Raw genomic sequence first — 26597 nt, forward strand, 5'->3', positions numbered from 1 at the left:
AAAATGGCAACTTAATTGCGAAGTGGAAATGTTATATTATAATTTATATGCACAAAATCATTAAGGCTTTTCCATCCCATCACCAGGTGATTTTAGCCCCAAGGTAAACATATTGAGCAGTATTTGCTAATTGGAGCTGTAATAGTGGAAAATCACCCAGGCCCATGTAATTTAATGGGTGTAAAATATAATATACAAACATGTCACTTTGACATTTATGTTTTAGAGAATGGATTCTGCATTTTTTCCCTGCACTAAAAATTGCTTTTCCATTTAGTCTCTTTGTAAAGTATAATATACAAGTCCTGATAGCAGATTAATGGTTAGGTGCTACCGTCTTTAAGGTCCATACATTGATTTTAGAGTTCATCGTCATCGTCAGAGCTGAAACTGCTCCTTCTACTGCTTCCTTTGGAAAGGTCAGGTGATGTGGCAGAAAGAAAGGGGTCTGTTCCATATGGTGACATCTCTTCTAACATCTGTTCCTTTAAAGCAGCACTGAAGGATAGATCTGTAAAGTGCGAGAGAGGATCGGAAAATCCTGTTGATCCATCACATAAGTCAGTTGATTGTCCAATAGACATCGGAAGTTGATGAACATAATCTTCTGATATATTTTCTCCATATGTTTGCTGCTTGATGACTTGTGAAGCTAATTCTACAGTACACATTGCCGGCATTGGCAAACCATGAGCTCGGGCTTGAATTTCAAGTTCCTGCAATAAAAATATCAATATATTGATTATTTTATTTTCCTTCTACAATGAAAATTATTTAACTGATACAAGAAACAAAATACAATATTTTTTGTTACATGTGTAAAATAATTTATCAATATTTATCATTGAGCATAGGCCTTTAATTCTGTTGGATATTTACACTGCCACTAAAATGATAATTCTGGAGAATCTTTTCTTAGAACTCCATATTCCACTGTTATTTCTCCTGGAGATTTGTAAATGAACTGACAACTGGGTGTTACTGTGTTAAATTAGTGCTGACAGTGTCAGACTGGTACTGTGGTGTGCAAGGTATTTGTCTACAATTAAGACTGTAGAGACACAGCATATTGACAAGTGGAATACTAACACTCAGTTGACAATTTGTTTATAGAATTCCAGAAGGCATAACACTGTAATAACACATTGATAGAATGCTAATAAGGTATGCTTCATCACATGTATTATTTTATGAGGAATGCAAGTATTCAGTAAATATGTCAAGATAGGTTTCAATCAATAGAGATCTTGGTCTTGAGACCCCCAACAACTAATAAAGCAATGAGACAAAATATCTTATCCAAGTTGAGAACTCATCTAAGATATTTCAACCTCTCCCCCACTTTATATAATGGTAGTCATTGTAATAATAATAACATAATACATGATAATGTGTTATTATGTAATAATAATAAAACATGATATGTAATGAAAATATTACCTTATAATAATACTTAACAAGACATACATTGTTAGGGTTTCTAACACTTTCTAACTTGCAAATAGTAGGACGTACTGTAGATAGAAATCGGGTATATACCACGCTGATACTCAATGGTATATTAATACAATTCCTTTATTGTTCATACAGGTTTACTCATTTCAGAGACATTCGTCTTCTTCCCCAGGACATCAAAGGAACAATATGACTTGAATTAATATACTATTGAGTATCAGCGTGGTATATACCCGATTTCTATCTACGTCCTACTACTTCCTCTACATTTCGGAGCTGCAGTGGATACTATTACTGAGTGTGTGACATAGGGGTTGTGACTCTCACAACCTGAGAAGGTGAATGTACAGTGATCCTTTTGTGTCTCATTTCCCTATTGGGTAAGACCCTACTGCGCTCTCTCCTCCACAGCATTATTTACTACTTTCTAACTTGCAACATTAAATGATCGCTGATTGGCTACATGTTTATCAATCAACAGTTGTCTAATAGATTGTTTAAACAAGCCTACCGCACCAGAAGAATTGGCAGTGGATCATTTGTTGTGCATAGACTGTTATTGTTCTCTAAAGCACATAATGTTTTCACAGGACAATGTGCTGCAAAGAATACTATTTTTTAAGGAACTTTATAAACTCACTTCATCCAACCAATGAGTGTTGGAAGACTGTATCTATCCCCTTTTATTGGGAAACTAGAATTTCTAGGAACACTTGTTCATGATATTCAGCAAATGTGAATGAACCTTAAAAGATGTTTTCCACTACTTTAACATTGATGTCCTATCCTTACGTTTGGTTATCAATGTCTGTTCAGTCAGAAAGCGACAGCTGGTACTCCCTCTGATCAGCTGTCTTTGATACTGGCTGTAGTAACAGGCGGCCAAAAATGCTCAGTTCCAGAGCTGCCCTGTCAACTCACAAACTGATAAAGGCTGTGCCTGGGTACTGCACATCTGCCTTCTATTGATTTGAAGTACTCAACCACAGAAAATATTAGAATATGGAGCAGCTCCGGAACTGAGCATTTTTTGCTTCCTGCTGCTGCCACCAGCACCAAGAACAGATGATCGCCAGAAGTGACGAGTGTCAGACCCCAGCCTATCAGACATTGATGACATATCCTAAGGATAGGATATCAATCTAGAAGTAGTGGAAAAGCTCTTTAAGTCTTTGGCCCCAATTTATTAAGACTGGAATTTTGCAACCTAGTCTTAATGAACAAGGTCACTGGAGTAAAGTACACCTAATTCATCAAGAGAACACAGCGTAATGAATTAGATGCATTGTACAAGTGCTGTGAGCCTCTGGCAGAAATGTACTCCTGTCAAAACTGGAGTACGTTTCAAGAATAAATAACAACAAAGTGGTGTAACTTGTCATGATTTTTATAAGCAGGTGTGGCCCCTTCCAGCTATGTTCTGAACATCTTTAGATATGTAAACATTCATATTGTAGAAATACATAAAAATACAAACTTGGTGTTCTGTTAAAAGAGAACGTTTATATAAGCCAAAGAAGTCCTTTAAGGAGTTGCTAGCATTTCACTAGAAGGTAAAACATTTTTTCTATATCTCGCTTTATATTGTGAAGAGACATAAACTAAAATGGGACAAGAAAGGAAGTATAGGTAATGCTCACCTTGAAGGGTTGCATGAGTCACAACCAACTGTTACAGTATGAACACATGGGTGCCGCAGCCCCACGTGTATTCAAAGATGAAGAAGCAATGAAAGGGCTGAATTCCGCGTTGCTATGCATAAATACAATCCAGGTATAAGCAGAGAGTGATTTATTGTGAATGCGTTTTGAGAGAATCCATCTCCTTCATCAACATTGATGTGATTGTGTCTGATGAAGCAGATGGAACCTCTGAAAATGTGTCTACTTTCTAGCTATACCTGGATTGTTTTTATGCACGGCAGCATGGAGTTTAACCCTTTCAACGCCTCTTCGCTATTCAGCAATGTCGAAATACAGTAGTTATTTAAACAATCTTTGTAAAAGGTTAAACTCATTCTATCACTACAAATACTACAAATTGTTCTATCCGGTAATTGTTATAATAAATAAATAAATAAATAACTAGAGGCAGAATAGATGGGGATAATTTCCAGAACTTTAGAAGTTTCTCGTACTTAACCAACCTGAATACGCAGCAGCAATCTTCTGTTGGCTTGTTCTAATTTTTTCTGTCTATGTTCTAATTCTCTACCCCTTTGTTGTTCTTTTTGTAGCCATTTGATGTATTCAACTGAAGCTTTTAAAATAGTTCCTTTGTTCCAGCGCATATCACTGCAAAATGGCGAAATAACCTTTTCACAATTGTGCACATCAGCAGAATTCATAAGAACTTACAAAATCTTTTACATTAACCTGAAATAATGATTTACATGACTATTATTCACTGTTAGATATTATTGCTTCTGAATGGAAATTTTAATAGAATAGTTAAGAACTCCTTATATAGTAAAATTGATCCTGGAATGAAAATATGTGTCAAAAGAAACTAATAGAGAGACTTTTTGTGAGAGCGCTAAATGTATTATGATTCCACCATTACAGTTTTTATATTTTAAGTGAAAATTGCTTTTATTATTAACTTTCAGATTAAAATCTATGTGCAGTACTTATACATTAATGGAGAAGAAAATGTACATTGCCAAGGACTTCAGATTACATTTTAAAAGATCATTTTTAGTATAATATTCTTTACATTTGACTCTTTTCAGGAAAGGGAGAGTGTTTCATTGTTAAGGTAAAATAAACTGTATTTTCAATGGTGACTCTTATTCAAAAGTCTTCATAATATCAAAGTGGAATATCAAAAGAAACTTTTATTCTGCTATTTACTTTAGCTATGTATTTAGACCATCAAATCTACTTTTTTGAATCAAATCTTCTATAACCTTAATTATTTGTGCAGTGACGTTAAGGCCACGATTTAAAGTGGAACTTTTCTTGATAAATGTGTATAGCTGCACAAAGTGTATTGTGTCCGCTGAAGTAGAGAAAATGTTTCTGGTGTAGTATGGCAGTCACGTTGCCAAAAAAAAAGATATTTCAAGGCATATGGATATAAAGCATTTGACAACCTACTCAACAATACAAACAAATTTGACTGCACTGAAAATGACACTGCTGAGTTTGTGTTGAAATGCTTCTATAAGACCTACCGTTCTTCACATTTTTGAGGTGCATTTAAAAAATGTAACAAAAACTGTAATATATGTATTAGTGCAAAGGAAAAATGAAGTAGTTGTCCATGAAAACCAATCAGATTGTTTTTTTCCATTTCAAGATTTTTCATGTGGAATAGGACAGTCTAGTCTGATTTGTTGCTATTCTCCGTTGCACCTCCATTGATAAATTCCCCCCAGTGACTACAAGGTGAAATACTTGCTAATTAGTCGTTAATTCATATATACAGTACAAACTCTTTAAGCTTAAAAGAAACCTGTCATTTCGAAAATGTTATCTGATTTGCAGGCCAGTTGTTATAGAGCAGGTAGAGCTGATAGGAGCAATATACATTTCTTTGATAACATTATGAGTGAAACTTGCATTTTATTCATTATAATCCATAGTGTTTGTATGCAAAACAGTACACTGGGTGGTCCTAATAGTGATTTACAGTCTCCATGATATGACTGAGCATGCAGAGATAACTGTAAATCTTTAATAGATCCACACAATAAGCTTATATACAGTGCCTTGACAAAGTATTCATACCCCGTGAACGTTTCCACATTTCTTTCATGTTACACTCACAAACTTAAATATATTTTATTGGGATTTTATTCAAAAGATAAATGGTTTTCTAAATATTTTAAAAGTTAAATTAGAAAATTGTGATGTGCATTTGTACTCAGTCCTCCTTAGTCAATACATTGCTTCGAGTCTTTGGGGGTATATTTCCACCAGATTTGCACATTTAGAGGCTGTAAGTGTTAAGGCCCCGTCACACACAGAGATAAATCTTTGGCAGATCTGTGGTTGCAGTGAAATCATGGACATATTGTTCTATTTGTACACAGCCACAAACCTGGCACTGATTGCCCACAATTTCACTGCAACCACAGATCTGCCAAAGATTTATCTCGGTGTGTGACAGGGCCTTAACTCATTTTGCTTCATAAAAAAGGCTAAAGGGGGTTTTACACGCAACGACATTGCTAACAAGATGTCATTGGGGGTCACGGAATTTGTGATGCACATCCGGCCTCGTTAGCAACGTTGTTGCGTGTGACACCTACGAGCGACCGCTAACGATGCAAAATACTCACCAAATCGTTGATTGTTGACACGTTGTCCATTTCCCAAATATCGTTGCTGCTTTTGGACGTAGGTTGTTTGTCGTTCCTGAGGCAGCACACATTGCTACGTTGTGACACCCCAGGAACGACGAACAACACCGTACCTGCCTCCTACGGCAACGAGGTGGGCATGACTTCCATGCGGCCGCTCTCCGCCCCCCTCTATTGGACGCTTGCCATGTGACGTCGCTGTGACGCCGCACAAACTGCCCCCTTAGAAAAGAGGTTGTTCGCCAGCCGGTGAACAGCCTCTTTTCTAAGAGGGCAGTTCATGCGGCGTCAAGGCGACGTCGCTAGGTAGGTAAGTATGTGTGATGGCTCCTGACGATATTGTGCGCCACGGGCAGCGATTTGTCCGTGACGCACAAACGACGGGGGCAGGTGCAATCGGCAGCGACATTGCTAGTGATGTTGCTGCATATAAAGTGGCCTTTACTCAATGAAATTGGAATTAAAGCATCTGTGAATAGATCATTTCAACAGATTGAGGTCTGGACTTTGACTGGGCAATTCAAATACGTGAATATGCTTTGATCTAGATCATCCCATAGTAGCTATAGCAGTATTTATAGACTCATTGTCATGCTGGAAGGTGAACTTATGCTTATCTTTACCTGTCTCCAACAGGTTTACCTCTAGGATTTCCCTGCATTTAGCTGCATCCATCTTACCATCAACTCTAACCAGCTTCTCTGTTCCTCCTGAAGAAAAGCATCCCCACAGAATTATACCGCCATCACCATATTTGACAGTGAAGATGACGTTTTTTGGATGATGTGCAGTTCTTTTTCCTGACCAAAGCACCCTTTTCCCCATAATACTTGTATACCCTAAATAGCAAATGGGACTTTTTATGACTTCCTAATAGTTGCCTTGTAGATAAATTCTCCAACCTCAGATGTTGATCTCTGCAACTCTTCTAGAGTGATCATGGGCCTCTTGTGTCTTGGTGGCTTTGCAGTTGTGCCATACTCATTCCATTTTTCAAAGAATGATTGTATAGTGCTTTATGAAACATTCAGAGCTTTGGATGTATTTTTAGAACCTAACCCTGCTTTAATATGCTCTACAACTTTATCCCCCACCTCTCTGGTGTGTTGCTTGGTTTTAATGAATCTGTTTCATATCTAATGTTCTCAAATGAACCTCTGAGACCTTCACAGAAGAGCCATATATGTTCCAAATACTGGTAATGGCACTCTCTTAAACAATCCTGACTGATGATAAGGATAGCAATGATCCTAAGCAAAAAGGTGATTTATTGGTTTAAAAACAAGAATAAAAACATTTTTATAAAAACAAGAGGCATGTGTTTTAGCTTCTCAATAAGCCTTCATTATGTACCTAAAAAGGTAAGATAAAAGCAAGAGGCATTCTTCTCCTATATATTCTCCTTATAATAGGAGGGAGGGATGGAGAAATGAGGGGGGAGGGGAAATAGGGTGGAGAAGATGAAAGTTAATTCAGCTGGTCTTAATTTTTTTTTATGAACCTGAGGAAGGCTTATGGAGAAGTCAAAATGCATTGTGGATCCTATTTTTTTTAAAAATATTTTTATACATGTGTTCCAACCAATAAACTGCCTTTTTTCTCTGGATCATTGATATCTTTATCATCCCTTTGAATTGTGTGTGAGAGCACCATTACCGCTATTTGGAACATATACAGAACAGCCGTAGTAATATTGAGAATAAATTATACACAAGTGGACTAAGTTTACTAATTAAGTGACTTCTGGAGGCAATTAGTCACTCAGGAATTTATTTAGGGGTATCAGACTACATGGAGCTGAATACAAATGCACATCACAATTTTCATATTTAGATTTTGAAAATATTTTGAAAACCATGTATAATTTCCTTTACTTGCTACTTTGAGTTTGTGTATCACATATATGGGTATGAATACTTTTTCAAGGCACTGTACATGCAGTATAAGCACCAGAGATTACAATTAATAAAAAATAGTTATACTGAGTCTTTTCCAAAATATCTATGTATCATTCTGCACAACTTCTCTTTTTCAAACCCAGTCTGTCCACAGATCTGACTACATGAATATGACAGGTTACCTTTAAATTTAAATTTATTGTGCAGGTAGATTCAAATGAGGTTCTTCTACAACCTGCCATCTTAATATAAACAGAATTGATGCAGTTTTTCTCTTGGTACGATAATAAATCTAATACTGAACCGTCAAGTATATATTAAAAATGTTAGAAATAAAGTAAGTGAATTTACTGTAAACTCACGGATCATTTGACTTTGGGATCAGTGTTCCAAGTTCTTTAATCCTGTAGTTAATATTATAACGTCTCCTCCGTTCAACTGAAAAACAATGAATATTTCATGAAGGCTTATTTCAGCCTGGATTTCCAAGATCCCTGGATATTTATCTGTAACTCAGTTAATCATTAAAAGCAACAATTTAATAGGAAGTTTTTTAGGACGTTATAGGTAATTACCCCAAAATACATGGAAATTAAATTAGCTGTATAGTGAATAAACATTTTGCTAAAGTTTTTACAGAATATCGGACTAACAAATTCTAACAAAGTGTATATGCTTGAGAACAATATCCACTTTATAAGACGTTTTCATCCTTACTAAGATTATGATTATCCTTCTTCTGTCGCTCTTTGGCCATGGCTCTTGTATCTGTATCTAAAAAAAAATGCAAAGATGTTCATATTAAATTTAAAGGTACTAAAATAGATGATATATTGTACTGGAAATATTCCTATTGGCGCTTTCCTGTTACACAATTTACTTTTCTTTTTACCCATACGAGTTGCTAACTTATTTAGTAAACTGAATGGGTGAACTGTGCACAATGCCCAATACCACTCTCCCACATTTTGGGAATAATGACAAGGTTAGTACTTCACTGATCATGTGTTTTTACTAAAATCAATTGTTTTACATGGATGTTACCATTGACAATGGAATTTCAAAACGAAAGAGGCAAATGGAGAAATAGTAAGAAACTAATTTACAAATGCAATACCATACACATAATTACATTACATAGATGGTTCTTTTCACATTTTTACTCCTTTACCAATAATATAATAGAAACCCTCCTTTACCTATAAACCAGTGCAATGGAATTGCAATATTATTGATACTATACAACCGTTCTTTACAAGATATATTGTTTTAATTGTTGTCTTTTTATATATTTAATTACGTTATTTTATTATGACTTAGCCAGCATGTAGGGTATCCAATTTTTTAATTTTCCAACCTAATTACATAAAATCACATACACAGTAATTGAAAGCATGGGAAGAAAATTCGCACTAGCATATTGTATTAGTATAATAATAATAGTATAACATAATAAAATAAAACTGCAGCCATTGTTAAATTGATTTTTCCAATAGAAAAACATTATTTCTAACTGAATAAATACTGCACGGAAAATTACTTAACCCTACAATGCATATCGGGGGCCTTTTAGGCCCCAGTGTTTACTTTTTTGCTATTATCTGCAAAATTACTTAAGTTAGAATTTTTAAACTCTAGGTATTCGTCAAGTATGTCATTGTTGGTAATATCCAGTTGTTCATATACTTTTTAAAATAGGCATTTTGGCGTAACAATGCTTTTTTGGGGAAAAGCACATCTGTACGGAATGAGGGCCTTTTAGGCCCCTGCTATTTTTAGCATCTACTCAGCAGTGTTTGTGTCTCAAGTTACTTTATTTGTAGTCAGGGTTGCTGGTGGAGGGGTTGGGGGTGGATCATGCCATGTGAGGATGTCATATGATTTTGGGAGGGAGTGATATGATCATGGCATCATCTCAGGTTCTGGATGTTCTGGATATTCTGGATGTGTGATTCTGCAAATTATTATGGCATAAATGGGCTAATCTACTGTGGCAAAGAAGTTGATGCACCAGTACAGAAAGATCTAGGGTCTGACATTGTGAAAACACTTGCTGCACGAATATACAATTCAGGTAGAAACATTACCATAGAGAATTATTTTATCAATGTTGCACTGGGAAATTTTCTGCTTGAAAAAGTTGTTATACTTGTTGGTACTATGAAGCCAAACTGACGAGAAATTCCTCAAGCAATGAAACACAATCCCCAGCAAGCACTTTATGAGAGTGCCTTTGGTTTCAACAAAAAAGCGAAGAAGGAGAAATCCATTATATTACTCAGTACCATGCATCATGATTGCAGTATTGACAGCAATGACAGGAAATTGAAACCAGAAATCATCCTGCATTACAATAAAACAAAAGGAGGTGTAGAAAAAATGAATGAAATGGTGGGAGAATATTCATGCAAGAGGCAAACAAGACGTTGGCCTGTAGTCATTTTTTTCAAATATGCTTGATGTAGCAGCCCTGAATTAATTCATTATTTATACAGAAACTCAACCAGAATTCCATGCAAGGAGGAAGGACAGGAGATGCCTATTCTTGAAGGACTTTTGCCATGAACTTGTAATGCCTCACATGATGGAGCGAAGCAACATGAAATGATTGCCAAAGCAAACTAATGAAGCAAAGAAATGGTGTGGCGTACAGTTTCAGGATATTCCAGGGCCAGGAGAAAGAAAACAAAAGTGTTGTTTAATTTGTCCAAGAAACTTAGAGAGGAAAACTGAGCGATATTGTACCACTTGTGGGGAAAATCTCTATAAAGAACATTCTTCAGAAAAAGATACCATGTGAAAATTGTGTGGAAGACCAATAAAATTGAAAAGAAAGAGTTAGAAAAAAAATGTAGTTGCAGCTAGTTTACTCTAGATTTATATCACTTTGTGTGTTTTTCATATCTTTGTTTGAAATTTGGAAAAAAAAATTTTTTTAGTGTTTTCTAAAAAACATTATAATTAAAATGTTGTGCATTATTCATATCTTATTTTGCAATTTTGAAATAAACTTGTAAAAGATATTTATGTGAGTTTCTCCATATTATTTGCACAGGGGCCTAAAAGGCCCCCGTTACATAAAAGTGTAGATTTGCGACATCACGCATGCTAGGGTGTTCTCTGTCACCATATGTATTTTTTTTAAAGTGTTATTATTCATTAATATAGCTATGACTTTTCTACCTGTCACCACCATAAATCTGAGGCCTTACAGCAACAGTGATTGCACCCAGAACTGCTAATTCAACAGTGCAAAGCATTGGCTAGTGGGTAGTTGAGGAATGATCAAAAAGGAATCTGACTACAAACTTGTAAATCTTTACATTGCAGATAGCGCATGTGAGGATTATCAGGTTTTGGTGTTGAGAGATATCAATCATTTGACAGCAAGTATGCAGTATGAATGTTTTTGGCCACATTCCAATGAGACTTTTGTGGCCTCACTTATTTTGTGCAAGGCCTTGTATGTCTAGTTGAAATGTGGACAGAAGTAGGCATATTGCATACTTGCTGTCACATGATTGCTTGGGCTCTCCTCTGGCACCAGAGAATCCTCACAGCATGCAAAGAAATTTATGGGAAGATTTCCAAGTCTGCAGTCCCAAAGAGTGACTGCAGAGTTTCATGAAAAGCCTGTCCAGCCCCTTTAATGTACTGATGGTGCTATGTGTCACGATCCTTCTGTGCAGGGCATCTTGCACACAGGTGATGTTTGCTGGACCTTCTTGAACTTAAGAGCTCCTTGTTCTTGTTGCTACCTCCTGGCTTCTGACCTTAGACCATTACTTGACCATGTCTCTGTCTGCTCCCTGAATCTAATATGTACTTTCCTCAAATTCTGACCCTCGACCTGTGACTTCACTGCATATCTGTTTACTGTCCTGTCGTGTCTTCCAGTTTACAAACCCCGTCTTGTCTGACTACCCTTCCGTCTATACTATCTAAGTAGTGACTGGCATCACACTATGAGAGTAAATTAGGACAGCTAAAAACATCGAAAAGTTACATTTTTTTAGTTACTGGCAGCTAGCTAAATTTATTTTAAATATCTACAATGTAAAAGTTATTGAACCTCACTATGACAATAGTTTTAAAAATGACATAATGACAGTTCAATTAAAAAAAGAAGAACAAGCTCTACAGCTATATATAAGGCCAAACACTAGAAACAATAGCATTCAGCTTTATTTCTTGTACCCTCCAAACTTATATACCCCCCTCCTACGTTGGATAACATTTCTCTGCCACTTGTGAAAATAATTATACAAGAAAAAAAAACTTCTTTTTCCAGGGAGCTAATCATCCTGTCAAGATTTATAGTACTTTCCCATACAAAAAGTGTATTTAGCCATCATCCAGTAGCGAGGGTTTTCTGCATTCCCTAGTTCAGTTCTAATCAGATTTCTCGAATATTTCCACTGAAAGAATCCTGTGTTTCCTTTCCATGACATTAATAAACAGTAAAAGGTTTATAATGTTGAGTACTAATTGAATGTAACTTTTCAAGCTGTTAATCCGTTAATATAGATACTTATTGAATGGATTTTTTGTAAGCTCTAAAAAGCCAATTGTTCTATCATGAAACACATTTAATAGGAGATAATTAATTTATGCAGTTGATCAGCCGCCAACATTCGAAAGAATCTTGTGTTTCCCAAAATAATTTGATTATGGAAATGCATGATGTTCATATTGATCACAAAGTCACCATTGTTTTCGAGCTTCTAAACTAAGAGGACAGAATAAACATGCTTGTTGATCTTTGCCCTGCCTTTACCAAAATAGTAAGCTTTGTAAAACAATTGTGCTGTTGTGATTGTACCATTATTAGCATTTTTGCTATGTACAAATCATTATTTTGGCCAATATAGATAGTTTTAGTGGGTATTTTTTTAACTACAAACATTTTCTATTCTAGGATTCCATATTCTATATATATATATATATATATATATATATATATACTATTTAAAGGGAATTCTTAATAGGGCTGAGGGTATAATTACAATTAACAAGCATCAATATTGTTAAAAATGATGGAGCCAAATAGAGATGAGAGAATTGATTTGCAGAACTTTGGTCAATCATCCAGGTCAGTAATCTGTGACAATAGGATGGTAGGCCTCAGAATCTCCTTACTTTACTAGCACCCCTGACTCTTTTTGATTAATCAATCTGATGAAATGTCATGTGTGTGTCATACCACAATAATGATATAACATCTGACCAACTAATCTAAAGACAAGCCAGTAATGGAGGGAAGGCGATTCGTAGGCTTTCCTTTCAGCTTAATTCTCACAGATTACTGACCTGCCAATTGATGCTTCCATCTCTACAGCCAGTGTGTTTTAAAAGAATGATCATTGGACAACCTTAGTAGAACAATACCTTTCCTGTCAAAAAATAAACTTAAAGGGAACCAATCACCAGAATTTTCGTATATAAGCTAAATCAAGTGTTATACTGGCACTATCAGGCTGATTCTATACATACCTGTAGTGGTTAGCTGGGATGTTTGGGTATTGAAATCCAAAAAAGTAAAGTTTATAAAATTAGCTGCTTGTTGAGTGGCAGCAGCTGAGGAGCAGACAATATCTAGGGAGGGTATTCATAGTTATCTCCTCCCTCTGTTAGAATTAGCATAAGTATTATACAAACGATTCACTTTGTTGCAAGACCTGTGTGAGGTCATACCCATGTGACCAGAAGGGGCAGGGTCTCAGTCAACAAAGCTGGATACCAGGTCACATGTGTCATGATCCAGGCCGGCTTTTTCCCGCTGCTGGCCTCACCCAGCTCTGGCCTGGTCATGTCAGGGGTTAACTTCCCTTGCCTTGTTTTGGATCCCAGGATGCTATATATTGCCTCTCTACCTACGGCTCAGTGCCAGTGACATTTCTGCCTTGCAGCTTGTATACTGGCTCTGATGAGTGTTCCTGATCTGTTCTGCCTCTCTGCTACTGTGTCCTGACTTTTACCCTCCCCCGTTTGTCTGCCTGTTCTGGTCCCTTATTTCCCTCTCCTTTCTGTTGTTTGTGTTTCCCTCTGCATACCTGATCTCCCGGCTTCTGGCTCGGTTCTGCTTTCTTACTTTGATATTGATCCTCCCATTGCAGTGACTCGACTTTCCTGGCTAGACCCTGACTGTTTGACTACCCTTTTGCCCCCTGGTGATTTGCCTGTTAACATTACTGAAGTTACTCTGCTATACTTCAGCTGCCTTTCTGTTACAGTGTCTCTCCTTCACTACACTGCTGCCACCTAGTGGGGATTACGTTGTACTGCTTCTTACTAGCCTTTGTACAGCGTGACAACATGGTTATGACCTCATACAGGTCCTGCAACAAAGTAAATCATTTGTATAATACTTATGCTAATTCTAACAGAGGGGGGGATAACTATGAATATATTATCTGCTCCACTGCAACTGTCACTGAAGCAGCTGCCGATTTTTGTAAACTTTACTTTTTTGGATTTCAAAACCTAAACATCCTAGCTGACCACTACAGGTATGTATAGAATCAGCCTGATAGTGCCCGTATAGCACTGGCTTTAGGTTATATACGAAAATCTTGGTGATTGGTTCCCTTTAACTCCATTTTTCTGATTACGTAATACAAACTTGCCTAACAAACAACAATTGAAAACCATTTAGAAAAGATTCTACATGAATACATACTTCAAAAGTAGAAAATGCCATTTTTTTACATTTATGGCTTAGCTCATTTTTATCTGTCAAAATTTGTCAAAATATACTAGAGAAACTGGAAAATCCGTAGCAGGATTTTTGGGGAACACTTACTGCTTACTAGATCCTGCTATACACCCCAAGTGCTTCTGATCATCAATCTTCACTTGCACTGCTTAACTGAGACTTCCACCTCTGATGAGGATTGGGATTGTTCTGTGCATGTTGTGTCCTTCCATGCACTTGATGGGATTTCAGCACAAGCGGGGATCAGAAGATGCATTTAGGATGAGGACCAGAGACCCCGAGGAACAGAGGGGCTGGTCAGTGAACTTTGAGGTAAGTATAAGGATTTTTTTTACATCCTATGTTTCTAATGCTCTGAGGTCTGCAAGGGTGTGATATTACTGCTCATTGAATTCATGATGATCTGCATAGTTCTTTACGCTTGAAATTATAATCCAGTCCATGACTGGAATAAGATTGAGGGTACGCTCACACGAGCGTATGAATCGGATGACTGCAATGCGAGAAAATCTCGCATTGTATGCTGGCTAATGTTAGTCAATGAGGGAGAGTAGATGGTAAGTTTTTTTCTCATCCAGATTCTGGATGAGAGAAAAGTTGCAACATGTGGCGATTTGCTGCCAAAATGGTGCGAGACTCGCCAATACAAGTCAATGGGTGTGAGAAAAAAAACGTCACATGAACGGCACACGGACCATCCTAGTGACATCCACTTTTTTTGCATACAATCCTATCATGTAGCACAGAACACTGTAAATGGTCCTATAAATGGTCCTATAAATGGTCCTGTAAATGACTGTAAATCACTAACAGCTGTTGAAAAAAAAACGGATTGCACATAGAAAGCACACATCTGACAAGTGAGAAAAAAATGTCCTATGCTCCTGGACGAGAATGGGACCGTGTTTTCATATGTTTGTGTGAGTCTAGCCTGATAGCAAGGCACACGCCACTCATCAGACACTCTAGATTCTTTTAGAGGCATGCGCCTTTTAATGAATCAGGAGTGTCTGACTCCAATTTACCCCCTCATTAAGATTGACGTGAAAATTGCCAGGATTGATGAGCTAAATGTCCACAATGTGACAGATGCATTATAGAACATGCCAGTGACCATACCATACCACCCCAATTTGCTTTATAGCCCATAAAATCATTTAGCAAAGCTAGTGGTTTCAGGTAATGGTAATATGTACCATAAGCACCTAAATAGGTATCTTTCCAATACAATATGCTTTATATGCCTAAAATATATCAATCACATGACTATATTAAGGATCCATAAGAAAAATAAAATGAAGACCTGCACCATGGCATGCCATATTATGGAAATGATCTACTCTAGAAGAATTTAGTCAATGTTAAAAAATAGTGCCTTCTGGAAGCACCATGATGCAGCATAGATTGCTAAGCAGGACTTTAATCATGGCACTTGGATCTCCATGTAATGCCATCCGGACTTGTTATATTAATTTAATATACACCATACATATACAAATTATTGCAAAGTAACCATTGGTGGATTGTCAGGCTTAAAAAATATTTACAGATAATTATAATCATTAATAATATAATTAATACTATAATATAACAATAATACAATGCAAAAAAAATATTTTCATTGTCTTTATGACCATATGTTAAAGTATCAAGAAAACGGACCGAAACCTCCAAGAAAAAGACAAGTGGGAACAGGTGCAAACCAATATAACTAGTCAATATAATTAGTGATGAGTGAACCCAAGTTGCAAAGTTTGGGGTCCGTACCAGACGTGCAGAAATCCGTGATCAAGTTCTGAGTTTGAATGCTATTTGTATGCTTAATAAAGTTTGTTAAAATGCTGCAGCCAATCAACAAGCTTTTTGGCTGAAGGCTCTTCTGCAGCCATCACAGCCTTGCCGATTACTGACATGGCAGTGATTGGCTGGCCTCATCGCATCATTGGGTCTATATAGGACCCAGAGATGCAAAGCATAATTGTCCCACTTACATATTGTACACCTGCACCCCTAAGAGCCTTTCATGGGGTACGGTACATTAAAGCATTTCAGAGTACAGCTGTATTTTTTGGATTATATTGACTAGTTGTCTCAGCTTGTACCTGTTCATACTCATCTCATTCTTGGAGATGCTGGTCAGTTTTTTTATATTTGTAATACACTCCCTTCTGACTGAGCACTCCTCCCATCAGTCTAGGGCATTTTAATTAGAGCTGGATTCTGCCTGACTTAAAATTGTAGGCTTTCAATAAGCAGAATTAGATTAGGGTCCCAACAAAGTGATACGCCTTGTCGCTGGCTATTGGGCTCTCATGAATTAGCCAATTTGTGAGCTAAGTAACTACATTTTTAACATAGTTTCTATAGCAGTATTGCATTTCCAATTTCATATATTCAGTATTTACATATTACAGCATTTCAGAGTGCAGCTGAATTTGTTTGGAAATATGTTAAAGTATACATATTGTGAACAAGACAATGAGCATGAACGTACTCAATTACCTGTAACTTCCCTCTTTACACCATTACCTGCTGTACAAGATGCATTGGACAGTCCCATGGTGGAAGTGGAAATGCTTTGGTCAGTATTATAAGCATCAAAATTACCACTAGATAACGGAAGCTGAAAAAGAGGAAAATCCAGCTCTTACATTGAGATATAAAACAATTTTTAAATTATTGCAACATAAAATGTAAATCTTCTAAAGCATAAATATATTTTATTAATATCCATGAATCTATTAATTAATAATTATATCTAGATAATCTGTATGAATAATAATGTATAAAGGGACAATATATTCTGCAGCGGCTTTGCAGACATTTTAATTACTGTCCCCATTGGGGCTCACAATCTAAATTCCCCATCAATCAGTATATCTTTGGCATGTGGGAGGAAACTGGAGTACTCAGAGGAAACCCATCTGGAGATCATACAAACTCCATGCAGAAAGTAAAATGGTATTTCCATCTCCAAAAACCCAAATCAAAATGTCGTAGGTGTAATAATAAAATTAATAATGATAATAGAAAATACCTCAAATTAGAAATGTTAGACAGTTCTTCTGATTAGCTATGCCTCAACTTATGTGCAGGGCCATGCAGCTTAGGTATCCATGATTACGAACTTGCATAAAGTGACAATTAGTTTTTTAGTTACTAGTGTTTGTAACCTTGGATACCTATGGTACTGTAATGCCCTGCACATGAGGTAAATACATTTCTTCTTTTTTTTTAAACAGATACATTTTTATATTTCTTGATTTTACAGAAAAAAATATCATACAAACAATACCCATCCCTCCCCCTCTCACTGCTCATCTCCATAATACAATGCTTACAGTTGCCAACATTACACAACATAAACATTGGTAGATTATTCAAAACAGATCAATAAGAATTTGTAATAGGCCGGGGCCACACGGGGATTACTGCGATCCCCTCGAATGACACTCGGCTCACGCTGGCAGTACAGCAGAGCCGAGTGTCATGCGAGTGTCCCTGCGACTGAGGTCAGATCGTGCGATCGGACCACAGCAGCGGGGGGCGGGCCGGCACTGAGGAGGGGAGGGATTTGTCTCCCTCTCTCTCCGTAGCCGGCTATTGCCATTCTAGCCCTACACTCGCAGGACACCGGTGTACTGCGAGTGCAGTGCGATTTTTCTCTCACCCCAAAGACCTAAATGGGTGTGAGAGAAAACAGGATCGCATTACAATCGCAGCATGCTGCAATTGTTTTCTCGGACCGATTAGGGCTCAGTAAATAATCGCTCATGTGCACTGACACATAGGCTAATATTGGTCCAAGTGGAATGCGATTTTTTATCGCCCTCCACTCGCACCGATTTTCATGCTGTGTGGCTTAGGCCTTACTGTTTTAAAAATCGAACTGTATAATGGAACCAACAAGCTTCAGCTCAATGATGACCCTTTTGATAAATGGGACAGCATATTCAATTAATACAGTACCAATAACCAACCTACATATCACTCTCAGCAAAGGACTGTTCTCACCTAATTCCACTTCCTTATCAGAATCCTTATCGCCTGACTGCCAGGTTTACGACAGACAGAACTGATGTACCATGACATATCCTCCAACATCCCCATATCATATTTGCTAATGACTTTTCCTTGTTTTGTTAACACCTTCTTCAAGTCTCATTAACCCCTTCACCCCGGGCACTAAAACACCCTTCTGACCAGGCCATTTTTTAAGATTTTGACCAGTGTCATTTTGACAGGTTATAACTCTGGAATGCTTCAACAGATCGTAGTGATTCTGACAATATTTTTCGTGACTTATTGTACTTCATGATAGTGATAAATTTAGGCAGATATTTTTTGCATTTATTTGTGAAAATATAGGAAATTTGTTGTAAAGTTTGAAAATTGTGCAATTTTCAAACTTTGAAAGTTTATGCCTATAAATCCGAGACTTATGTCCCACAAAATAGTTACTAAATAACATTTCCCACATGTATACTTTCCACCAGCACAATTTTTGAAACATTTATTTGTTACGAAGTTAAAAGGGTTCAAAGTTCATCAGCAATTTCTAATTTTTCCAACAAAATTTTCAAAACCATTTTTTTAGGGACCACATCACATTTGAAGTGACTTTGAGGGGCCTAGGTGACAGAAAATACCCAAAAATTACACCATTCTGAAATCTGCACCCCTCATAATGCTCAAAACCACATCCAAGAAGCTTATAAACCCTTCAGGTGCTTCACAGGAACCAAAGCAATGTGGAAGGAAAAAAAAATGAAAATTTTACTTTGTAACACAAAAATGTTACTTTAGCCATACAATTTAGCATTTTTACAAGGATATCTGGAAAAATGCATCATACAATTTGTTCTGCAATTTGTCCTGAGTACGTCGATACCTTATATGTGGTGGAAGTCACATTTTGGGTGCACAGCAGAGCTTGGAAAGAAAGGAGCGCCATTCGAATTTGTGAAAGCAAAATTAGCTGCAATTATTAGCGGAGGTTATGTCTTGTTTGGAAACCTCCTCAAGTACCTAAACAATGGAGCTTCCCCACAAGTGACACCATTTTGGAAACTAGACCCCTCAAGGAATTTATCTAGATGTTTGGTGAGCCCCTTGAAACCCTGGAAACTTTACAGAAGATTATAACGTTGAGCTGTGAAAATAAAAAAAAAAAAATTACCCCAAAATTGTTGCTTCAACCAAGTATATTTTGTTCACAAGGGTATCAGGAAAAAATGCACCATAAAATGTATTGTGCATGCAATTTCTCCTGAGTACACCAATACCTTTTATGTGGTGGAAATCAATTGTTTGGGTTCATGTCAGGACTCGGAAGGGAAGGCGTACCATTTGAATATTTGAAAGCAAAATTAGCTGGAATTCCTAGCGGACACCATGTTGCATTTGGTGACCCCCTAAGGTGACTAAATAGTGGAGCTCCCCCACAAGTGACCCCATATTGAAAACTAGACCCCTCAAGGAATTTATCTACTTATTTAGTGAGCACCTGGAGTCTCTGGGGACTTCACAGAAGTTTATAACGTTGAGCTGTGAAAATATTTTTTTTTTTACCACAAAATTGTTGCTTCAACCAGGTAGATGACATCATAAAATGTATTGTGCAATTTCTCCTGAGTATGCAGATACCTCATATATGGGGAAATCAATTGTTTGGGTGCATGGCAGGGCTTGGAAGGGAAGGAGCGCCATTTGAATTTTTGGAAAGCAAAATGGCACTCAGAAGAGAGGGAGCATTTGGATTGGGAGCACAGATTTTGATGGATTTCTTTTTTTTGAGGGGGGAAGCCATAGTGTTTTTTCAGAGCTTTTGTGCTACGGATAATGTGGAAGCCCTCTATATTTCGATTAGATGATGATAGACCTGATTGGGGACTTGTGTTTTTGTGGGGTGAGTTGAATGCTATTTGGTGACAGTTTTGGTAAAGAACATTTTGGATCAGTTCACATTTATCCTGTTCTCTATACTGAGCACTTACATTTGGGTTGCCATCTACATCTCCGAAATATGGGATTCAGGTGAAACCCACAATGAATCTATTCACTTCACTAATGAGGAAGTAGACTCTGATTTCCCAGCAGAGGACACTCGTGTCTCCGAAATATAAATTGACATACTGCATCTAGTTACACTGCAGGTCAGTTTATGCTGCGGAGAAAAGAAGCACATTCGGCATGGATTTTCTATAAATCCATGCCCTGTGATTGTACCGCACAACGTAGTGGTTTGGATGCAGCAAAAAAGACACTGCATCCAATATGCTGATATTCCTGGTCATGGACATGCACCCTTACATGTAATCCCAGTGCAAGTGCTCAGCGTGGAGCGCAGGATAAATATGAACAGTGCCACACTGCAATCTTTTAGAGACAGAATGAACAAATCAATAGTGGTTGAAAAATCGGCTTTATTTTTTTTTTATGCTGTTCCCCTTGTGGTATAAGTAATTATGCAGCTTTATACCTCTGGTCAGTACGATTACAGCACTACCAGGTTTACATTGCTTTTTAGGTTTGGCGCCTGTCACCCTAAAAATGATTTTTACAAAATAAATGTTTTTTGCATCACACGATTTTGAAAACTATAATTTTTTTATTTTTCTGCCGACACGGTCATGTGAGGGCTTGTTTTTTGCAGGAAGAGTTGGAGTTTTTATTTATACCATTTATAATCACATATTAGTTTTTGATCATTTTCTATTCCTTTTTTTGTGAGGAAAAATCAAGAAGAAACAGCAACTCAGGAATAGATGGTCAGCAGTTATGGTCAGTAATTTTATTACATGTGTGATTTATCTGAGGAAGGAGATGTGATCTCTGAAACGTGTAATAAAGTCACGTTTAACCACTACTGCTGACCATCTTCTTACAACAACGCAGGATTTCATTCTATTTGAAATTTTGACGTTAACTCCTTGTGTTGCCTGCTGCAGCCGTAACCTATACGCATTCAATAGCAGTTGTGACTATATTCACAACAGCATCAGGTGAGCACATTTGATAATTATTCTATAAGCATTTGTAAGGTTAGTACCCTATTAGTGCCTTTTGTCTTTTCAGTCTCCTGCACATTAAGATAGTTTTTTTCTTCAGGTCGGTATGATTACAGCGATACCATATTTATGTAGTTTTGGGGGTTTTTTACGCTTTTACACCATAAAAACAATTTTATAGGAAAAAAACAGTTTGCATTGTTGCATTTTGAGACCAACAACATTTTTATTTTTTGGTTGCCAGAGCTGTACGGAAGTTTATTTTTGTGGGATAAGATGACATTTTCAGCGTTACCATTTTTATTTATTTATGACTTTTTGATCGCATTTTATTCCACTTTTTTGTCAGCTGTATGTTAAAAAGATTGTTTTTGTTACGTTTTATATTTATTTTTTTTAACATGTTCACTGGAAGGGGATAAATAGTCTGACAGTTTTATATCTCGGGTTGTTACGACACGGCAATACCAAATATGTGTACTTTTTGTTTATTTTATTTTTTTTATACAAATATAATTATTTATTAGATTTTTTTTTCTTTGTTTTCTGATTTTTGGAAATATTTTTACTTTTTTAACTTTTTTCCTTTTTTACTTAGTCCCTTTATAGAACATCACCCCACAGTACACTCTGATCACAGCTGCGATGTTCTGCAGTGCTCGATCATTGCAGAACATCGCAGATGTCAGCGCTGCACTGAGAGAGTCCGTGTGATCATGCTGTAGGCTCCCAGTAGTAAGGTGACTTGGAAGTTATCATGACGACCTCGGATCACCATGACAATGTTTGGGCCCTTGCGATTACATCAAGGGGGTACCTATCAGAGGTGAGAGGGAGCGCAATCCTTCTCCTAATCCCCTAAATTTCACAATTGGTATTGATCACGGCAATAAGGGGGTTAAGCAGCTTGAGCAGGCACTTTCCTGGGCTGCAGGGGTAGTGCCTTTCCTGTCGGATAAGCCAAGTCACCGGCCATGATTGCAGGTGCACAACCCTCTGTGCCCTCACGATTTTTGGGACATACCGGTACGTCCCTGGTAGTTAAGTCATGCTAAAACAGGATGTACTGGCCTGCAATCATTAAGAGGTTAATAGTTTCTTTTTTTTTTGTTTTTAAAAACTCGCCAAATCCTGGAGGAGAGTTATCTAGCAAGTTAAAAGCTATAGGTTTTATATAAAATAAAATATCATTTTGATGGCTAGCATCTTATTCTCATCCTCACGATCCCCATTTACACTTCACAAACGCATACTAATAGCTGTAAAAGAATATCTATATAAAATGTGTTACTTATATAATTCAGTGTGGGTTTCCGAAAATTCAAAAGAGAACCACAGGACCAGGTATATAGTGTATCCACTGGCCCAACAATTCACCTGGGACATGTATACTCTACTCTTAGCCCTATCCTATAAAGAAATTTGGGAGTTCTATAAACTCAATGTAATAAAAATAATCGTGATATTCTCTGAGCTTTACTTGTGGATACTTGCGAAGTTGAAGCAACTATTGAATCTCAGCGTTCTTGGCTAATGTGACCAATATCCTGTTCGCATCCTTCTTTAATATTTAGTGGGTGTTTATGCATGAATTGTGTTAACGATAGCCTATAAAATCTTGAATAACTAATTTTGTATATGGTTGATTCAAACTCATAATAATAAGCATTAAATGATTGTTCACCTTAAGCCTTTTAATTTTGTCTTGTTCAGTCCAAGTATGATGAATTTGAAGATACTGATAAAAGCACCTATGTTATAAAAAAATTTCATCTCTAAATTGTTGCAAGCTTTAAAAGACTCCGTCTATCTAAAGTTGGTGAATAAAGAATGCCCGCTATCTTCCAAGAGCAGGAGCCTTTTAATCTAAATAATTCCAGGAGGTCTTGGTTCTTCCATATAGATGTAAAAGGAATCTACTCATTAATGTCCAATAAATGTTTAGCCTTTTCTCAAAACTTAATCATCAGGACTATTGTGCAGATCCTACACATTTGTGGTACCCTCTGAGAAATCTGGAAGTATAGCTGCTGTACTTCCCTGTAAAGATTTAAGTTGCTGTAGTTGTGCTGCCAAAAAGTATAACCAAGGGTTTGGCACAGATAACCCACCGTCCTCTTTTTCCGTTTGAAACATAACATATTTCATGCAAGATACCTTCTTCCTTCATAGTAATTTCACGAACTCAGCTTAAAAGTAAGAAAAATTTCAAAGGGAGCCAAACCGGAGACTTGTGTATAATATATAGCAATTACGCCAATAAAACCATCTTTACCAGATTAACACGGCCTATCGTTGTTATAGGGCAGTGATGGCGAACCTATGGCATGCGTGCCAGACTGTCGCCACATTCAGCCACTTTGAACTGTCGGTGTGATCGCGCCGGCAGTTCAAAGTTGTGTTGGAGCAGAGGAGACATTTCTCCTCCCTCTTACACTGCTCCTCTCCTAGGCCGCAGGCCTGTTACGTTGATGGCAGAGCATCGGTAGGCAGCGCCAGCATCTTGTGGCCGCGCGAGAACTGACTGAGGACCCAGGGGCACGCAGCGCTTGAGCGAGTGCTGGAAGGTGAGGTTTTTTTTTTTTTATTCTTAAACTGTGTGTGGCTGTGCCAAGGTGTGGGGGGACAGTGCGAGCACGGATGGGGGGCAAGTGCTAGCATAGATGGGGGGACAGTGCCAGAATGGATGGGGGAAACATGGACAGCACGGATGGGGGACAGTGCCAGCATGGATGGGAGAAACATGGCTGCATGGATGGGGGAAACATAGACAGCACGTATGGGGCAAACATGGACAGCACGGATGGGGGAAACATGGACAGCACAGATGGGGGAAACATGTCTGCACGGATGGGGGAAACATGGCTGCACGGATAGGGGAAACATGGACAGCATGGATGGGGGGACAGTGCCAGCACGGATGGGGGAAACATGGACAGCACGGATGGGGGAAACATGGACAACACGGATGGGGGAAACATGGACAGCACGGATGGGGGAAACATGGCTGCACAGATGGGGGAAACATGGCTGCAAGGATTGGGAGGAAACATGGCTGCAAGGATGGGGGGGAAACATGGCTGCAAGGATGGGGGAAACATGGTTGCAAGGATGGGGGGGACCTGGCTGCAAGAATGGGGTGGAAACATGCCAGGATGGGGGGAAACATGCCAGGATGGGGGGAAACATGCCAGGATGGGGTACATTTAGCAGGAAGGGGAATATGCCAGGAAGGGTGACATTTAACAGGATGGGATACATTTACCATGATTGGGGATATATTTACCAGGATAAGGGAAAACATGAAAGGATGGGGGAAAACATGCCAGGATGGGGCTACCTGAACATGCCAGGATGGGGAACATTTAGCAGGAAGGGGAACAAACCAGGAAAGGGGATATTTACCAGGATAAGGGAACATGCCTGGATGGGGTACATTTACCAGGATGGGGGAACATGCCAGAATAGGGTACATTTACCAGGATGGGGGAACATGCCAGAATGGGGTACATTTACCAGGATAGGGGAACATGCTAGAATGGGGTACATTTACCAGGATGGGAGAACATGCCAGAATGGGGTACATTTACCAGGATGGGAGAACATGCCAGAATGAGGTACATTTACCAGGATGTGGGAACATGTCAGAATGGGGTACATTTACCAGGATGGGGTCACTTAACAGCATGGGGGAACATGCCAGCATGAAATACATTTACAATAATGGGGTACATTTACCAGGATGGGGTACATTTACCAGGATGGAGTACATTTACCAGGAAGGGGGTGCATGCCGGGATGAGGTACATTTACCAGGATGGGGTCATTTAACAGCATGGGGGAACATGCCAGCGATGAAATACATTTATAATAATGGGGTACATTTACCAGGATGGAGGACCATTTACCAGGATGGAGAATATGCCGGGATGGGGTACATTTGCCAGGATGGGGCCATGATGGGGACAAATATACCAGAATGTAGAAAATATATATCAGGATGGGGGACATGTTTACCAGGAAGTGGCCCAGGAAGGGGGACATAAGTACACAATGAAGGGGGAGGGTAGCAACTCCTACGTCTTTATGGATTTTCAAGATCTTCAGGCTTTGAAATGTAGATGTGGATTACAGGGTGAAATATGATTGCATTCCATGCTAAAATCTCTGGCAATTTTTTCCAGAAACATCAATCCAACTGCTGTGTCTGGAAAGGGCAGTGGCAATGGCTCATCTTCAATGTGTGGTAAGCATGCATGAGCGTGATGCCCCCTGCTGAGGAGAAGATGGCAAAGGTAAGGTTACAAATACAATGAATTATTTACATAATAAGATTGGTTGGCACTTCGGAAAAAAAATTGGGTTTAGGGCTACAGTTTGGGCACTCGGCCTGTGAAAGGTTCGCCATGACTGTTATAGGGAATCTGATACCTGTTTTTGTCACCTAATCTGAGAGCAGCATAGCGTAGGTACAGAGATTTTGATTCCAGCGATGTGTCACTTACTGAGCTGCTTAGTGTAGTTTTGATAAATCACTGTTTAATCAGCAGAAGATTATGTTGAGAGGACTACTTGGCGTGCTGCAGGTAGTCCAGCATATTCATGACCTCTGTATAACTGCTAGATCTGCAGTAGAGAAAACACTGATTTTATCAAAATGACAGCAAACAGCTCAGTAAGTGACACATTGCTGGAATCATGGTTTCTGTCTCTACATTATGCTGCTTTCTGATGGGAGAGCAAAAACCTGGTGACAAATACCTTTTAATGGTAGTTTGCTCTTGGAGTTAATTTTTTGCTGAAATGTAAGTATACTACAGTTCTAGCTGGAGATATTTGCTAATATTATAATTATACCTATTTCAAATTGGGATAGTTTCAGGTAACTGTTATAAGGGAAAATATTTAAAGGATTCCTACTATAATACATTTTTTCTTTACACTGTGTTTGAAAACTATTTTAATATTTTAAGGGAGCACATCACTTAATAAGCAGGCTTTTATTGCTTTTATTACTTTTTGATATTCTGTTTTTTATATATGAACAGAAGTGATGCCTATAACAAAGAGGCCCCAGACCTTGTTTAGCCACGTGCACACGTTCAGTATTTGATGAGGTTTTTTTTACCTCAGTATTTGTAAGGCCATGTGCACACGTTCAGTATTTGATGAGTTTTTTACCTCAGTATTTGTAGCTAAAACCAGGACTGTGA

General features: G+C 38.0%; 1 protein-coding gene across 1 annotated transcript in view; it reads right to left on the reverse strand.

The window, feature by feature from the left end:
* Positions 1–254: 254 nt before the first annotated feature.
* Positions 255–26597, reverse strand: part of TFEC (transcription factor EC) — a 49112-nt gene continuing 22769 nt past the window's right edge. The window contains exons 4-8 of the mRNA XM_075342512.1: positions 16877–16997; positions 8377–8433; positions 8022–8097; positions 3602–3749; positions 255–716 (exon numbers count right to left, since the gene is read on the reverse strand). Coding sequence (XP_075198627.1) covers positions 360–716; positions 3602–3749; positions 8022–8097; positions 8377–8433; positions 16877–16997 — 759 coding nt within the window. The 3' untranslated portion in view covers positions 255–359. The remainder of the gene's footprint in view (positions 717–3601; positions 3750–8021; positions 8098–8376; positions 8434–16876; positions 16998–26597) is intronic.

The sequence above is a fragment of the Anomaloglossus baeobatrachus genome, chromosome 4 (assembly GCF_048569485.1).
Source record: "Anomaloglossus baeobatrachus isolate aAnoBae1 chromosome 4, aAnoBae1.hap1, whole genome shotgun sequence".
Taxonomy (NCBI): Eukaryota; Metazoa; Chordata; class Amphibia; order Anura; family Aromobatidae; genus Anomaloglossus; species Anomaloglossus baeobatrachus.